This window comes from Hyperolius riggenbachi, chromosome 1 (genome assembly GCF_040937935.1).
Source record: "Hyperolius riggenbachi isolate aHypRig1 chromosome 1, aHypRig1.pri, whole genome shotgun sequence".
In the NCBI taxonomy this organism is placed as follows: Eukaryota; Metazoa; Chordata; class Amphibia; order Anura; family Hyperoliidae; genus Hyperolius; species Hyperolius riggenbachi.
Window position 1 is genome coordinate 608,707,303 of NC_090646.1, and position 19,306 is coordinate 608,726,608.

The following is a 19,306-nucleotide window of genomic DNA, read 5'->3' on the forward strand; positions in this document are numbered from 1 at the left end:
ATAGCGAATCCGCATGCGGGCACTGCATGCGGATTCGCATACTTAATGTTAGTGGATGGGGCTGTTTCCACGTGTGCGGCGGTGGCGGCGGTTTTCGGTGCGGGGAAAATCTGCACGACAGGGTCGTGCAGATTCGTGTGCGGCAGGAATGCGGGCGAATCGCCGCTAATGTATTCAATAGGGAAATCGCATGCGGCTTTGTCATGTGGATTTCCCCGCATTTCGCATGTGATTTCGCATGAAAGCCAATGGAACTTAACACAGGCAGTGACATGGTTAAATTCGCATGGCTCCTTGCCATGCGAAATCGCATGCGAAATCGCGGGTAAATCTGCATGCGGAAACGCAGCCGCATGCGATTTCTTCAGCGGTGGAATCCAGGCGATTCCGCACCGCTACAGTGGAAACGAGCCCTTAAAGAGAATCTGTATTGTTAAAATCGCACTAAAGTAAACATACCAGTGCGTTAGGGGACATCTCCTATTCCCCTCTGTCACAATTTCGCCGCTCCCCGCCGCATTAAAAGTGGTTAAAAACAGCTTTAAAAAGTTTGTTTATAAACAAACAAAATGGCCACCAAAACAGGAAGTAGGTTGATGTACAGTATGTCCACACATAGAAAATACATCCATACATAAGCAGGCTGTATACAGCCTTCCTTTTGAATCTCAAGAGATCATTTGTGTGTTTCTTTCCCCCCTGAGGGGGGAGTGCATAGCAGAACCACAACACTGAAGAACTTGGCAGCCTTCCAGACACAGGCTGACAAGTCTGACAAGGGAAAGATACATTGATTTATTACAGAGACTGTGATAGTACAAAGTGCTGCAGTAAGCCAGAACACATTAGAATAGCTTTTGGAACTTGTAGGATGATAAAAAACAGGATGCAATTTTTGTTACGGAGTCTCTTTAAAGCTCTGAATGGATCCATTTACACATCTACTTGCACCCTGCTGAACAGTTTTTTATTTTTTTTACTCAAGTGTGAACCTAGCCTACTGTTTTCAGATGTTATCAGCATGTTAACAGAGAGATGCTAATGCATTAGGATGGTCAATATACCTTGGAGGTGCTGAGGAGGTAGCTGCAAAGCACATTATGGATCAGCAGAGCAGCTTTTTACGATCAGTGTAAGCACAGTTCAAACACACTACTGGAAATACTTATTATTAATGCCTGGATCAGCAGAGCAGCATTTTACAATCCTTGTAAGCACTGTTTAAACACACTACTGGAAATACTTATACTGTATATACTGCAGTTGACATGCCAATATCTTAAAAACGGTGTAAAATAAATAATGTAGGTACATTGCATTATTAATAAGGGCTTTGTTTTATTTTTAGTGCACTTAAACATGAGTAGACTAACACACTAATTCCCCCCATATTAGTATACCGTACTTTATTTAACTATTGTTTCTTTTGAGTGGTAACTGAATCTTTGGATCAATATAATACACCTGGGAACCCACAACTATCTACCTGGGTCTCTTCTATCCTAACAATGCTGCAGGACACCAGACCACCACATTGCTCTCCACTGTCTCATTGGTAGTCTGGTGTCACAGGAACAGTCATTGCTGAGCAGTGTGAAAATATATGTCTGGTATTTCCGGTCCCACCCAGCATAGGCTCCTTGCTGTCTCTCACACATACAGGGAAGTTGTATAACAGTATATCATGTGACCAGAAGCTGAGGGATTTCCCTCCAGAACACCAAGTTGACAGTTGCAGAGAACCGCTTATGAAAATATTGCATAGAACTAGACAATTAAAGAGGAACTGTAACCAAGGATTGAACTTCATCAGTAGCTGATACCCCCATTCCCATGAGAAATCTTTACCTTTTTTTTCGAATACATCAGCATGAAGGTCTGTATGGCTGATACTGTAGTAAAACCCCTCCCACAGTGTGATGTCAGGACCTAGGTCCTAACAATTTCCGGTCTGTGAACATTGTTGCATGGTGGGAAATAACAGCTGTTTCTAACTACAAAGTAACACTGGATTATACTTCACTTGCTTTACCTACAAGTATACTAAAGTTAAAGTGAACCTCCAGACTAAAAATCTACTCAGTAGCACTGAAAAGGCTTAGTGTTTCTTTAACAGTTTCACAGCAGCAGAACTTTGTTTTTCTTACATAAGCCTTATTTTAGCTCCGCCTCATCAAAGAAAAGTTCCCGGGCATTTTTCCCCTGATGCTGTGCAAAGCATGATGGGATTTCCTATGTTGTTATTCACATTGCCTAGCAACTAGGAGGGGTGATCAGCACACAGGACAGTTGGAACTGTGTCTCATGCTCCTTGTCACCTCCTTTCAACCAAAAAGATGGCTGCCCTCATGAAATCAAACATTTGCCTGCTCTTTTAAAATAGGGTTGGTAACAAATTCTATTACTTGTCTATTTTAATTAACATAACTAATGTAATTTAATGACGGTATGTTTGTTTAGGCTGAAGTTCCCCTTTAGGTTGACAGGACAATTATCAGAAATGAAGGAGTGAGACTTGGGGCTGTGGTACTAATTGTGGGTGTATTTCTGAGTGTTTAATGTGAAGGAAAAACTTGAGAAGCTGTGATGAGACCAGTCACCCCTGTTACTATGAATTCTCTTCCAAGAGCTGCAATACCCCTGCCATGCCTCATTGTTTCACTGTGTATTGTATTGTGCTGCGTTTTCCCACCATCAGCTGTGAAGTAGAAAATAGAAGCTGACATTTTTTTTCTCCTGTTTTTATTTTTTCTCAATAGCAACTATTCAACTGCCAGTCTCTGCACAAGTTGAGTTTGCCAGACAATGACCTAACAATATTGCCAGCATCTATAGCAAATCTCATTAATCTCAGGGAACTAGATGTCAGCAAGAATGGTAAGTTCTTTCACAAGTTAATTGAATTGTCCGTCAATAAGCTCTTAACTATTGTGGTTGGCACGATAAGTGCACGTTTTTGTTTTCTTTTGTCTCGTTCTGATTTTTAGTGTCCTCCTGAATTCAGTGATATATTTTCTTTTTGTTGATTGTATTTACAGATTACTTAACAAAAAAAAAGAAAAAGCATTGTGTATAATGCGGTTTACTGAGACTGAGGCTTTTGAAGTCTACATGTGTAGGAAAGACAAGCTTGCTGACATTCTTCTTACTTTGTAATGGTGCTTCCTTTTACAGTAACGCCAATTTTTAGTATTAATTTAAGGTTAGAACTACTAGAATAGACATCCGACCGCACTAAACTAGTTTGGGTGCATACACACATCCCATTTTGATTGGCCAATTTTACCACCACTGTGGTATGAGGGCCAACAGATTGTAAATACAGTACTATGAACAGAGTGTGTAGATAAGCTCTCATACTACATGGAAGTTGTAAAATTGGCCAACCATTGACCAATCAAAATCGGATGTGTGTATACACCATAAAGCCCAGTACACACTAGATACGAGAATCCAGCATACGTACAGCAGCCCCTCGTCACTTTGGCACCACCAATTGAATTGGCTGAGCAGCTGAGTATTGTTCTCCCCCCCCCCCCCCCCACTCACATGGCTCCCACATTACGTCACACCCGCCCCAATCCCCCCCCCCCCTAGTAAGTGTGTGTATGTGGCCACACACCATACAATTCTTGAATTATTTATAGTCCAACTGAGTTCTGACTGGAGAAAAACTGTCAGTTGCATAGCTGAATATTAACTCTTTCAGATAGAGAAAGAAGAACATAACACATTTATTTGTGTGCTAGGCACTGTACATACACATGTCTATCTCCTCATGTCACATATCGCTTGAGATTCCCTTTAAGCAGCTTAAAAAAAACTCTTCTAATTGAAGCCTGGCAAGACAGAATTTGATTGGTCCATTTTCAATTTGCATAATATTTATTTTATAAATGTATTTTGTGATACTCTAATATTTCCTTTTCTGTGCAGCAAGATAACATGACTGGTTATACTGTTTCTATGAAGCAGATAAGAGTTACGGCTTTTCTCCTTTAATTATGATGTAATCCAGCGGCTGTGTGGCGACTTTACTGGTTGTGTTCATAACAGAGGTCCCTGTCAGTCATCTGGTGCTCTTCCCATAAACACAGCTCATGTGCATGTGAATGGGGCCTCTGTGAAAGGCAGAAGATGACATTAGTCTTTATTGGGCCTGTAATGGGAAGAGTAAAACAAATATTGACCTTCCCTTCAAAATGGAAGAGAACGCACACAGCTGACAGCCTGCTGTCTTCCAGTGGCGGTTACACAGGGTATAGCCAGAGATGGATTAAAGCAACTAAGCAAGTAACTTATGCCACATTGTCTCCCTCTGCATAAAGGTTATATAATGTTCTGTATTCTGTTAGTTCTGTTCCTACTGCATGTCCTGTCCTGTATCTGTAACTATATTGTGTATCAGTACCCTGTACGTGCCAAGCCCAATTCCGGGCACGACCCAGTCGTGCTTGGCGAAATAAAAATTCTGATTCTGAAGCAGCAAGGACAGCCATACTTTCAATTAATTTTATATAGTAAATAAAGAGAAAACTGTTGCAGGCATTTTCCATCTTTAGTGCCTCTGACTGAAGCCAATCCTGATGTCATTTCCTCCATTACTCCTTTTTTCTCCTGTCATATCTAGCTTGCTTAGTAAACATATGTGAGCACAGCATATATCGGATTTCAGCAGCTCCTGCAGAGGGGTTGTAAGGCCTGTCAGAATATCCACTCATGAATCCGCTCCAATGCCCCAATCTATCCCCACAGTCTTCACCTTATGTGGCACGTCCCTGCTTGAACAGGAGGTGAGGTGACAACACTCGCCTGACTTCGGTTACACCCAGGACTTTGATGTGCAAGGTATTGGAGCTGAATGCAGGGTGAGCAAATAAACTTCCAAGCCACACAACAGTACAGAAGTAGCAAGTCCAGTAACAGTCCAGGGTCATACACAGGATAATCAGAGATATGCTGTACACAAGGGCAAAGCAAAATCGGTTCAAGAGGCAATCCAAGGTCGGTCCATGCAGCAATAGTCGTAATGATAATCCAAGCAAGATGTCAGTTCAGGCAGCAGACAGGAATGGTCAAAAAACAGGTACTGGTCAAATCCAGGAAATCCAATAACATAGCACAAAGTACAGAGCACCCAGCGACTAGGAAGCTATCACTATCACGTGCAAGGATCAAGTGAACAGAGCAGCCTACTACAGTCATCCAATCAGTGGCCGGCCACACATCCCAAACAGCCAATCAGACAATATGAGCCCTGCCTGAATGTCAGCTGACTAATGGACCAGCTGACAACAACACAAGCTGCCTGAGTGTCAGCTGACTTGCAATGACAGCTGACACTAGCTCTTCCTGCGCATGAGCGCGCGTACGGCTGCCACCTAGCGCTGTGCGTGCGATCCCCACTCTCAGAACTGTGTGCACGTGCACCCCTGTTGGAAAGGACGCTGGGGTTGCTATGCGCAGGAGCTGCGTGCGCGGAAGTGGACAGAGTGGCCCGAGTTTCAGCGAGGGCATCCGTAATGCAGGCTCGATCAGGTAATTTCTTAACAGGGGTGAGGCGTATTTCCCTTCTCAGCCTGGTAGTGAGGAACAGGAATGTGAAAGGGGAGATAACAATCTTCCCTTTCTCCAACAATGTACCAGAATAGAGCCAGGCTGATGAGATGAGATTCATTAAAGCAGAAACATGTATGATTATATTAGAATGACTGCAATGCAGACTGCATGTAAACTACATAATAAACATAGTGGGTAAATGGAATTAAGTAATGAGGACCTTGACAAGGCAGTAGTTTGGGTAAAATTGATCGGGAATCAGATTGGACCTGTTGGAAATAATCGATTCAACCATCACTCTGATTGAAATTTACATCGTGTGCACTAAAGGTGGCCAGATTTGCAGCAGATTTGACCATCAGATAGATTTCTGTCAGATGCCTGTCAAGTTGAATCTGACAGGAATCCATCTAATGTGTGCCACACACTAGGAACAGATTTCACATAGATTTCAGAATGAAATCGGTCGATCGGCCATTGATTTCAGATTGACCGAATTGATTGATTGATTGCTGAAATCGACCAGTGTATGGGCCCTTTAAGCATTACAGTTTTGTCCCAAGTGTGGAGGAGATTTTTGGGCAACAGAAAATGGTGTTCAGGTCTGTTTTATTTTACCTCAGAGACGCTCTATTTATCTAATGCAGAAAAGGAGGGAAACATGAATAGTAAAAAAGCTGGTTAAACTTTCCATTCATTTTAATTGGCTTGATAATGTTATTAGACCTGTCTGTGATGAGTGCTTCAGTCATTTAGCCAGAAGGCTGTAGTGGAGGGGCTGTTGGCTCTGGCTATCCTGCATGATGTACTTTGCAGCAGGTGGGAAATGTAGAGCACGGGACCAATTGGTTTTAATAGATAGGATGGGAAATTGATAAGCACTTTATATCTGGTTTCCTAGGCACGGAAAATGAGCAATTGTAAGTGGCATGAGACGATCGCACCGCTAAGGATGAGTGACTTTTTAAGTAGCAGTCGCTTGACACCTCGGCTTAGTGATAATGAAAGTTTTTCTGCTAGACGGAAACTGAAAAGCAACATTTAAATCTTCAGTCTTCAGTTTCCTGGCAGGGTTATTGTGTTTAATGCTGGGCATACACGGCTGCTGGGGAGGATTATCAGTCGAGCCAGGGGAGTTTTAGGGTTAGGCGGTTCCAGGGGGGATCGGTTAGTGTTAGGCATGGAGAATGAGGGCTAGTGTTAGGGTTAGGTTAAAGAGAATCTGTATTGTTAAAATTGCACAAAAGTAAACATACCAGTGCGTTAGGGGACATCTCCTATTCCCCTCTGTCACAATTTCGCCGCTCCCCGCCGCATTAAAAGTGGTTAAAAACAGTTTTTAAAAGTTTGTTTATAAACAAACAAAATGGCCACCAAAACAGGAAGTAGGTTGATGTACAGTATGTCCACACATAGAAAATACATCCATACACAAGCAGGCTGTATACAGCATTCCTTTTGAATCTCAAGAGATCATTTGTGTGTTTCTTTCCCCCCTGAGGGGGGAGTGCATAGCAGAACCACAACACTGAAGAACTTGGCAGCCTTCCAGACACAGGCTGACAAGTCTGACAAGGGAAAGATACATTGATTTATTACAGAGACTGTGATAGTACAAAGTGCTGCAGTAAGCCAGAACACATTAGAATAGCTTTTGGAACTTGTAGGATGATAAAAAACAGGATGCAATTTTTGTTACGGAGTCTCTTTAAGTCATAGTAAAACACTGGTAAAGATTACCAATCTTTTCTTTTGGAGTTTACTAGTGGAATATTGGTAATTTCTATCTCCAGTGTCCCTTTTTTCTGTGAGCATCTTTTACATGTACTCCTCTGTTTATGTGGCTGTAGTGTATAATTCTCCTGTCGTGTCTGTCCTGTATGTTAGCTTTGTAATACTGATGGTTAGTACACTAGTGACCTATTTTCCCCCCTCAACAGTGATAATGAGAAGAGGAAGCTCTCTTCTTCCTCTGATAGCGGGCTTGCGTCCCTCACACTTCCTCTCCGCATTGCTAAGGGTCTTGTCTCCAATCTAAACTCAGATTCCTTGTCTTTGATTTCTCTCACTTTCCTGGCATATTTTTCCTGAGGGCAAGCCTTAACAATGACTAAATTGTTCTTAATTGCAAATCTCCAGTCTAGCTGAAATATTAATGTCGAGGCGATCCTCTACCGATGCAACTGAGGGCTTCAAGGTAACTTTGTTTCATTGCGATGATTTGAACAGTCAGGTTTGAAGTGGAGCGGAAGGCAGATATGAAAACAACGCTAATTGATCCAGCAATGTGCTCTGCTAACTATGATTTACATACAGCCAGTAAAAGTACCTGATTTTGTCTTGATATTGATGAATGAAATGCATCCATAGTTTGCTGTCAGTACAGTCATCATCCCTGATGGACAAATGATCCAATCAGAATGATCTGCTGTACTAGGACTGAAAGTGAAATCTGCTGCAGACCAATCGGAAATGACTGATAAATAACCTCTGTTGTTCAACAATAGGATAGGCTGTTGAATATTGATTTTGTCCTGATTGTGTTGCACGATATGTGCAGCCAAATGAGCAATTTGTACAGGAACTAGTAGGACCTTGTTCAGAGCAAGAGATCGGTCATGAAAGCCAAATTACATAAGCATAAAATATAGCGTTTTTGCTTTTCCTGACAGCGTGATTGCTTTTCTGACCGATTGATCACCCACTGCGAAATCTGTCATATTAATTAATAGCTTGAAAGGTTGCCTGTAGATCAGTTCAGGGGTAAACAGCCTGAAGGTGCGAAGTATGGGCAGAAAAACCAAGAGACAGATAGTGATGGGCTCACAAGTAGAAAAGTATCAGAATCTGTGATTATAATGAGGCTTAATTGCCTCAGGTGGGTGCATGGGGGACAGGGGGTTAATTACCTAGATGTCCTGGTCACAGATTCGGCTATTTTTCTACCTGTGAGCCCATCACTAGAGACAGATCTCTCTCTGATCTAAGAGATCTGTTGGGTGCCCATACACTGCAGGCCGATTCTCAATTAATTTCAGCATGAAATCTCTTGCCCAGTGAGTGTCAGTGTTCCCCGATCTACAAATAACAAACGCTATATCGATTGTTCTGTCGATTCAGTTTTAAAATGATCACGCTGATGTGATTTTAGATCATAAAATACTGTAAGGGCCCGTTTCCACTTGTGCGGTGGGAATCGCCGCAGAAAAAAATGTGCATGCGGATGTGAATTTCACATGCATTGTATGCAAATTTTCATGCAAATTCGCATATGATTTCGCATGGATGACTATGTATGCGAATTTAACCATGGCAGCGCCTGTGTGCTTTTCCATTGTTTCTATACGAAATCGTATACGAATCCGCATGAAAATTCACATACCAAAACCGCATGCAAATTTCCTATTAAATACATTGTATGCAAATCGCATAGTGGTATGCAAATTTTGATGGCATCTGCCATGCAGATTTTTTCTGCACAGAAAAACGCTCAGAAATCCTGACAAGTGGAAACAGTCCCATCCATTGTATTGCCATGCGAATTTGCATGCCGGATGCGCATCCGAATTCGCGATAGTGGAAACAGGCCCTCAGTATTTGTTCTGCTTGTTGGGCTGTTTAGTGCACTATTAATTATTGAATGGTTTTATATTTTACAGGTATACAGGAGTTTCCAGAAAATATTAAGAATTGTAAAGTTTTGACAATCGTTGAAGCAAGCGTCAATCCAATTTCTAAGTAAGTCCTGTAAATGGATAAACTCTTGCCCCTTATCACTTGTATTACCACGTTTAGCAGCTTGATCAAGCAACTCTCTTTCCTAACATATCTCTTTATTGCGAAGGTGAACCAGATGCCGATGATTCTGGCGCTCGTGCACATTTTAAGGTGACCTGAACTCAGAACTTCCTCTCTGCTCTAAAAGATAAGCAACAGCATAATAACCTTTAAAGACACACTGAAGCTGAAAAAAAATTATGATATAATGAATCGGTTGTGTAGTACGGATAATTTTGGTTGCCTAGTACGGATAATTACTAGAGCATTAGCAGCAAATTTTTATTTTTATATATATATATATATATATATATATAGTGTTTTTTATAACATTGCATCATTCTCTAATATTTGCAGTTTACACACTACTCCGCATTCTAAATTATTTTCCTAGAGCAGGCCAGTGAACTATTGACCTGTCAAAAAGAAAATACAGGGACTGACAGTTGAGATAACAAGCTTCAGAAGACAGAACTCTCTGCGACTTTGAAAGTCGTGGAGCTCAATGGCTCTTTTGCATAGATAACAATTGGAGTTTTGTAACTCTTCCTGTACCGGAAACAATATTAGACTTATGTCTCTGCTCCTAATGTTTTATTTCTTAGCTGTACTACGCATACAAATCATTATATCCTAATTTTTTTTTTCGCTTCAGTGTCTCTTTAAAGGAAAACATTTCTTTGTTCCAGCTGACACAAATCCTGCAATAAATCTGCAGTGTCTACTTCCTGCTTTCATGGAAGCAGACATAGGGTTAACATCCTGTGTTTATAAATTAGCTGCTCTGCTGAGGCAGCCAGCTGACACAGCTGAGATATCAAATTACAGTTGTGGTTAATGACAGATGAAGAGGGATCTGACAGGCTAGACTCTCTAAATACACACAGGGTGCATTTCTCTTTGTTTTCCTTCTGTCCTGTGCAAGAGTTCAGGTCCACTGTCATGCAAATTGTATGCAACTTTGAATCGGGCAATTTCAGTCCAAATCTACATACAACCCACATTAAAAATTGCATCAATGTGAAAATGATTAGCATGTAATTCATTGACTCTATTACTGCATATTATATGCTACTTGTCTGTATGTACCTGTTATGGGTTATAGTGTGTGGTTGTATGCCTGATCAGTTTATTCTGTATAAATGCTTCTTTAGAAGAATTCAAAGACAAAGCTATATGGCTGATTTAATCAAATCACTACTTTATGCATAAGTAGGTGGTCCTGTGTGTTTAATATAGGAAGCACAAGGGATACCCATTTGCAACCAGCCATTTAAAAAAAATTACAAATCAGACGATATTTATAATCTCTTCCTGTCTTCCCCTCGGGACTGTTTTCTACTAAAGAGAACCCGAGGTGGGTTTGACAAATCATATTTTAGCCTCTGTGTCCTTTCATTGCTCCTCCTTTGATTTGTCAAACCCACCTCGGGTTCTCTTCTGCTGCCGTGCGCATTTTGGCAGCGCGTATAGTGTGCGACACGCAAGAACGGTAGAAGGGCATAGACAGCCCTTCTACCGTTCCCATCATATGCGGTGCGTGGCAGCGCGATTGCGCTATTGCTTGCTGCACGCATTTATGGTAATCGCAGCGCAGATCCCATTCATTGTAATGAATGGGATCTGCGGCGCAGCGCATAGGAGCGCAGATGGCGTGCGATCGGACGCGTTGCGCTGCCTAAGGCCTCGTTCACATCATTTAGCGCAGATGGCTGTGCGATTGGAACGCACCGCGTCCGATCGCACGCCATCTGCGCTCCTATGCGCTGCGGATCCCATTCATTACAATGAATGGGATCTGCGCTGTGATTCCCAAAAATGCGTGCAGCACGCGATAGCGCAATCGCGCTGCCACGCAGCGCATATGATGGGAACGGTAGAAGGGCTGTCTATGCCCTTCTACCGTTCTTGCGTGTCGCACACTATACGCGCTGCCAAAATGCGCACGGCAGCGCGTATAGTCTGAACGAGGCCTAAGGATTGTGATTGCGCTGTTATAACTAGTGCACCCAATGCACACGATTACAGCCCAACCTGACAGGTGGCATGTCACGATTACTGTAAATATGAGTGAAAATACACTGATTATAAGACACCCAAATTATAAGCCATTGATAATCCACCTGAATATACTTATAATAGCGTTGGCACATAAATCCAGCAAAGTGAGGTTACAATTGCACCACCCTGACAGCGTTACGTGGGATCCCCTGCTGTGTCAGAGGCCAACAAGAGGGTAACTGCTACTCTTTTTGGCCCCTAATGTAGTGGGGGATACTGCAGGAGGTCTGGTGGAGGTTATGCTACAATGGATACTACAGTCGATCAAATTGATCAAATTATTTTATTTATTTATTTGTATTATAATTGTAAATAATATTTTTCTAATAAAAATCTACAGTCGATATTATGGTTTTCCGACCAACTAAAAAACAAAATTGCGGATCTTTCTTTCGATCAGTTTTATCCCTTCATATCGATTGAGTGCAGTGTACAGAGAGCTTTAGTTGTGTTTACTGCTGGCTGAATGTTAATCAGCTGATACTGCAAGTTCAATCGGAAGCTGTAGGTATTGTGTTTCTCAGTCCCTCTGTCTGTGGGCTGCCCCTGGCTTGTGTACTATGTTCTGGAATCCTTATTTGCATTTCTGTTTAGATACCACGATGGAAGCCTGTACAAACTATACCAAATATTCAAAGTAGCAGGGTCAGAAATACTATCCCAAGAAAAAAAAACAACACACATATAAGTAGATAAATACTTGTACTTACATAACATATGTATTATACTGTCCACCTTTTGATTTCAGTAAATTTTATATAGTAAATAAAGAGGAAACTGTTTCAGTCATTTTCCATCTTTACTGCCTGTGATTGAAGCCACTCCTGATTTCATTTCCTCTCTTACTCATTTTTTTTCTCCTAGAAACTGCACTGTCAAATCTATCTTGCTTTGTAAACACGTGAGCACAGCATAGATCTATTTCAACAGCTTTTGCAGAGGGGTGAGGTGTATTTCCCTTCTCAGCATCGTGACACACTGAACTGCCCTCAGCCAATCAGTGAGGCGCAGGAATGTGGGAGGAGAGATAACAAGCTTCCATCTCATTGTCAATGTACCAAATAGTCAGGCTGACTGAGATAAGATTTATTACAGCAGAAACATTTTGACCATATTGGAGTGCTTGCAAAGCAGACTGCATGTAGACTTCATAATAAACACAGAGCAGTGGGTAAATGGAATTAGATTTTATGGCTGACAGTCCCACTTTAAGGGCCACTCAGATTTAAAAATACTGATGGTGAATCATGGATAAATGAGTGGACTTAATAACCTACAGTCGTATCAGCTTTTTCCTAACTCTACAGTCAGCTGCTTATAAAATTCAGTCTTTTTAAATCTGCATAAAATGGGATCCGATCCCTCAGGCGACATTGGAGGTCCGAGGTTGTGCAGATGCGTCACTTACTTGCAACCGGGGGATTGTGTTCTGCTGTATGCGGAGAAGGGGGTGGAGCAGAGCGGGAGTGACGTCACATGGCAGGCGGGTTAAGTGGGGAGAACAATGCTCTTGGCTATCACTCAGCAGAAGGGATTCGTTAATATAGATCGTTGGTTGAGGTGCGTCTGCCGTGCACATGCTGGATTCTTGGCAGAGGCGGTTGTTATCGGCTGTCTCCGTCAATTTTCATCTCATGCTTGTGTGTACAGAGCTTATATCTTCTGTGTATACCAAATTTCAAAGTTTTTTTTGGTTTCCGTGGACCTAACCTACACAGATGCTAGAGTCAGATCCCTGCCCAGGAACAGTGGTTTTGGGTATCCATGAGCTATCTAGGTATTCTGTTGAATTTCACAGTCATGCTACACGATCTCCTCTATATTTATAGTATGGCTTCCTCTTGAACTCTGCAGTTATCTGATCATTTGTCTGGCTGTATGAGTCATACTTCAGTGTGACTGTGTGTGCCCCAGCTGAGATAACCATCATGCTCTATGGTGGCCAGTAACACTTTACAACAAATCTTTTTATAATCATTGACCATAGGCGTGTGTAATTAAGAGGTCTTGTAACACGATCCGGGCAGCCCAATAATAATGGATTGTTATTAAGAGCCGGGCAGTGAAAGTCCCTGTTCCGGTATTCCCTGTGTTTCCTTCTATAGATTTTTAAAGGTCTTTTCCTATTTAACAACAAATGGATTATTGAACAGTTTGCGGAATATTCTGCCCGCCGTACAGTGAAGTGCTCGCAGCGGCTCACGTGATATCTGTGATGGATTGTAAAGCAGCAGCAGGAATTCACCAGTATATCAAAGCTCTCTATTACACAAATAGGCTTTGCTAATTGCCATTGGTTTTTAATGTCCTCTAAATCACTATTAATGTCAGCTCAGCAATACATGATGAATTTCCCAGTGAGGCTTGTGTGATGAAGTGAACTGAAGTAAACCAGTCGATGTGTTCATGTTGCAGCCTCTTTATGAGAACATATTTATCAGTAATATGTATTTTTGCATTAATGCCTATTACAGGTATGTATTTGTATTTCTGCATTAGCGAGGAACTTTAGCGAAAAGGGGGGGGGGGGGATAAATCAATACATTGCAAAGTGAGAAGTTAAAAAATAGAAGAGGGATCAAGAAATAATTGATATTCGCTATTTAATTTGTTTGTATTGTTTGATTCACAATGAGCCTGCATGTAATCATCTTTACTGCTGGCAGACAAGAAAAAAAACAGAGAGTACCAACTGCCGCTATCTATAACCACACCCCCTAACAATGCGATAGGACAAAAGGTTGGTTTTTTTTGTAGATATACATATGCACAGACAGAGATACTGGTTGCTTGGCAGTTGGAAACAGCTGTTATTTCCCACAATGAAACAAGGTTCACAGACAGGAAACTGTTAGGACCATGGTCCTGGCATCACATTTTGGGAGTGGTTTCACCACAATATCAGCCATACAGAGCCCCCTGATGATCTATTCGAGAAAAGGTAAAGATTTATCATGGGAAAGGTGGTATCAGCTACTGATTGGGATGAAGTTCAATCCTTGGTCACAGTTCCTCTTTAAAGGATACCCGAGGTGACATGTGACATGATGAGAAAGACATGTGTATGTACAGTGCCTAGCACACTAATAACTATGCTCTGTTCCTTTTTTTATTTATCTGCCTGAAAGAGCTAAATATCAGGTATGTAAGTGGCTGACTCAGTCCTGACTCAAACAGGAAGTGACTACAGTGTAATCCTCCCTGATAAGAAATGCCAACTATAAAAACACTTTCCTAGCAAAAAATGGTTTCTGAGAGCAAGAAAGTGATAAAAAGGGGAAAATTCTTATCAGTGAGGGTCACACTGTGGTCACTTCCTGTCTGAGTCAGGACTGAGTCAGCCACTTACATACCTGATATTTAACTCTTTCAGGCAGAGAAAGAAAAAAAGGAACACAGCATTGTTATTTGTGTGCTAGGCACTGAACATACCCATGTCTATCTTATCATGTCACTTCGGGTATCCTTTAAATGTAGTCATTAATGTGTATTTATACAGTGCTGACATCTTCTTCATGGCTTTTAAGAGTCTGTGGTCAGGTCACCTAGTTGATCACCTCAGAGGAGCTTACAATCTACTGTGTATGCAATAAAGGGAACCTGAAGTGAGAGGCATATGGTGGCTGCCATATTTATGTATTTTTAGACACACCAGGCAGTTGCCTGGCATCCTGCTGATCACTTTGGCAGTAGTAGTGTCTGAATCACACACCTACAACAAGCATGCAGCAAATCCTGTCAAACGTCTGATCTGCATACTTGTTCAGTGTCTATGGCTAAAAGAGGGCATCAGCAGGACAGCCAGGCAACTGGAATTGGTTAAAAGGAAATAAATAGGGCAGCCTTCATATCCGTCACACTTCAGGTGTCCTTTAATTTTACCATTACACTGTTCATTGGAAAATTGTGTGTACATGGAAAAAATAGTGGTTAAGATTTAATACGATAGTCACACATGTTCCCACTAATGCATATAATCAGACTTTATATCTGCACAAATACATTTGTAAAGAAGAAAGGGGACATTTATAGTCATACCTTATCTCTTGTCACAACTCATGCCTTGTGCCTCCAAGCCAGACCTAAAGCAAACCTAAACTGAAAATACACTTCTGAGATAATACGTTGTATGGGTAGTACTAATGATAAGTAAAACATATGAAACTCTGTTAACTGTTAAAGGGCTAAGACTAAGATTCTGATCAGCAACCATGACAGTTTGGTGTAAAATTTGCTTCATGCAGCTGCAAAAAAATCAGGCTGTAAACTTTATAGGCCTATCTTGTTGTCAGCTGTGCTTCCTTAGCCAAATTAAAATGTTATGGCTTCTCTGTTTACTTTTTAAGAGAATTCAGGCTGAATTCCCCTGCTGTTTGACTGCCTCATTTACATATAGCACTCATTTTTAACCCATTCAACAGGAAAAAAAATAGAAAGGAACCTTAGACAAGTTATTAGTAGGACTAGTACTATATATACTGATGCTTGTCTCATGATGTCACAAGTCAGTTCATAGGGCTTAAAGTGTACCCGAGGCACCATGTGACATGAGATAAACATGTGTATGTACAGTACAAAACATATTAATAACCAGGTTGTTTTACTTGTTGTTTTGCTGCCTGAAAGAGTTAATTTTTAGGCATCTAAGTGACAGCTTCTGTCTTGTCAGTACCTTGTCGGGAATATAGTAAACCTCATTGATAAGAAAATCACAGCCATAAAAATTTTCCTGGCAGAATACAAGAGGAGATAGAAAAAGGTCAATAGTTCATGTATTTTCATTTAGGGACACTTAATAAGCTGCCACTGAGCAGAGACAATAAAACATTCAATCTATTTTGTAAATGTTTAAATATAAAATAAAACCATGGGATATCTAAAATAAGCCATTTTTAGGAGTAGAAGGATAAGGCCCAGTTCATATTAGCGGTTTTCTGCGGAGCCGGCCGTAAGGATCCGGCCATCAGGATCATGAAAAACTGTCCGTTTTTACAGCCAGTGTGCTGTAAACTGTCAGTTTTCTGTTTGTTACCATGTAGCTGCAAAACCTTTCCATTCCGCTGAGCAAAACGGTCCTGGAAAATTGGGTCCTGCAGCATTTTGTCGTCCGCTCGGTGGAACGGACCACGGAACCGTACATCCGGTTCAGTTCGCAAACGCTAATGTGAACCGGGCCTATATGTAATTGTTTATCTCATCAGTTTATTTTCACCTCTGGTTCGCTGTAAAGGAGGACGTGCTGCCTGTATGTCCTGCAAGGAGAGCATTGGCCATTCTTAGTATATGATAACTAAAAAGAACTAGATGATTATAACTAGATCTAAAATATGTTGCCGGTCTGTCAGAGTTGGTGGTTTAATGACACTGTAGGTAGTGGGAGTGCCGGAACGTCAGAGGAATGTCTTTGGGAAAGTGTTTTTATGCTATGCATTTCTATGATCGATGTGATAGAACAAGGCAGATGTGATAAATGACCCTTACTTTGATATTTACACTTCTGAGGTCTGGTGCTTAGCTCATCCATAATCCTTTATTCCCCAGCGCCTTCCTCTATTTTGCCGCAGCCTAGGCTTCCAGAAAACACATTGATTAAATTGCTCTTGATGGACCAAAAAAGCAATTTTCAGTGTTAATTATCCTAAACAGTTTAATGTGACAGTTTCATATCCACAATGAATAGTTTTGGCATAATCATTAGGGAGCTGTGATCAGCTTGTGGGGGGACGCCAGTACTTGTCATCAGAAGCATACCATTTCCTGTTTACCCATGATCCTCTTTATTTTCCTTCTCTCCATAGGCTTCCAGATGGGTTTTCACAGCTGTTAAACTTGACTCAGTTATACCTGAATGATGCTTTCCTTGACTTCTTGCCAGCTAATTTTGGCAGGTGAGTGAACGAGTTATGCACTGTATTTTCTATGTTGTTTAAAGTTCTGCATCTATACCGACTTGGCAGATGGTCTTACCAGATCCAGCGTATTAACATGAGCTGAGCAGCAAGTTCAACAAAGTTAAAAGGAACTTGAAGGATAGGGTGGCTGCCATATTTGTTTCCTTTTAAGCAATATCAGTTACCTGGCTGCACTGCTGAACTCTTTGGCTGCAGTAGTGTCTCACACAACTGAAACAAGCATGCAGCTAATTCAGTCAAACTAAGGTCTGATCACCTGATCTGCATGTTCAGGATCTGGATCCTAAAGTATTAAGGTGGCTATACATGTAGTGCTTTTGCAGCCCATTGACCATCCGATTTGATGATTATTATCAAATTGGATTAAAATCAGTGCTGCTACAAGCATGCCGTCAATGAATTATATGATTTTGGACCGAAATCAGTTGAATGTATCGAGCCGGAAAATCTCGGACCCGTGTGGTTGATCTGGTGCCCTGCGGTAATGGCGTGCGTTATCAGGACGATCGACAAATGCAACGGAACCCCTGGCTGCTGTTTCCCCCCCCCCCCCAATGTTAATTAACAGCAGGAGCATCGCATCCCCACCGCAAAGCAAAAAATAAGTGTAAAATCAGCCTAAGTTAAAGTGAAACTCCTGTGAATATAATTTAATAAAAAAGTGCTTTATTTTTTCAATAATAATGTATAAATGAATTTAGTCAGTGTTTGCCCATTGTAAAATATTTCTTCGCCCTGATTTACATTCTGACATTTACCACATGGTGACATTTTTACTGCTGGCAGGCGATGTCAGTGGAAGGAGATGATGCTTGCTTTTTGGCAGTTGGAAACAGCTGTAAACAGCTGTCATTTCCCACAATGCAACAAGGCTCCCACAGTGTTATGTCAGAACCATGGTCCTGACATCTCACCATGGGAGGGGTTTCACCACAATATCAGCCATACAGATCTCCCTGATGATCCGTTTGAGAAAAGGTAAAGATTTCTCATGGGAAAGGGGGTATCAGCTACTGAGTGGGATGAAGTTCAATTCTTGGTTATGGTTTCTCTTTAATTTTTCAGCGTTCAGATTTTGTTTTTTCAGCGTTCAGATTGTGTTTTTTATGCTACAGCCGGTGTTTTGTGGGGTTTGCAGTCAAGCACACATTTAAGCGCCTTAACCCTCTGCACTTCTGACCTTAGAAGTCCGCTCATGCACTCACTGCCGTGGCTACATGTAGTGAGCCCAAGTGGGAATTCCACCCTGAAGCACCTAGCGCTTGGCATGTGTTACACGAGGAGATGTCTCAGGTGCTTTAATGCCGTGGGTCTCTTTCACATTGATTGCAGATGCTTTTAAAGATTTCCATTTGGCTGGCTTTCATATGCTGCTATTATTGTGGGTTTTATAATGTAGCTGCTCTACAAGACTCCATCAGTGACCTTAAAGTGGTGTGAAACCCAGCATTTCCTCTTTGTTCTAAAAGATTATTTAAAGCATATAATCGACTACCGCAAAAAAAAAAAAAAAAAAGTAGCAGAACAGCATTCAGACAGTTAACACCTTGCTTCAGTGAAAAGCTTAGGGCTGCATCCAAAGAAGTGATATTATATTTTGTTTACATTCCTTTTTCAGATGCATTTAGTAAACATTAGCAAACTGCCAAAACTGAGCTGTACTGAGCTGAGAAGTAGAAACAAGTGATCACTAGATGGATTTTAATATATAAATACACCAGCTATGCAATAAAATGCATTGCAGCTTTCAGAGCAGGTAAACTGTACTTTGGGAATTAGTAATTTGTAAACAGACAGTATTACTTTTGCACAAAAGCAAATATGATAAATGTATGGGTTATAAAAAGTAGGAAAACCCATTTTTATTAAATGTTATGTCAGAGTTTTATCCCACTTTAAACCCATTGTTTTTATTCAGTTTGCACAGCTATTTTTATCAGACCTAGACGTTTGCTTGCCGCATTCTTCCAAGTAATAATGTAATAGAATGAGAGCAT

At 41.2% G+C, this 19,306-nt stretch overlaps 1 protein-coding gene across 4 annotated transcripts in view; it reads left to right on the forward strand.

Annotated features, from left to right (window-relative positions):
- The window catches only part of ERBIN (erbb2 interacting protein), a 335,765-nt gene that overhangs the window by 246,079 nt on the left and 70,380 nt on the right, over window positions 1-19,306 (forward strand). For all 4 annotated transcript variants that reach the window (XM_068249944.1, XM_068249941.1, XM_068249959.1 and 1 more), the window contains 3 exons: window positions 2,760-2,877; window positions 9,219-9,297; window positions 17,196-17,285. In XM_068249944.1, coding sequence (XP_068106045.1) covers window positions 2,760-2,877; window positions 9,219-9,297; window positions 17,196-17,285 — 287 coding nt within the window. The remainder of the gene's footprint in view (window positions 1-2,759; window positions 2,878-9,218; window positions 9,298-17,195; window positions 17,286-19,306) is intronic.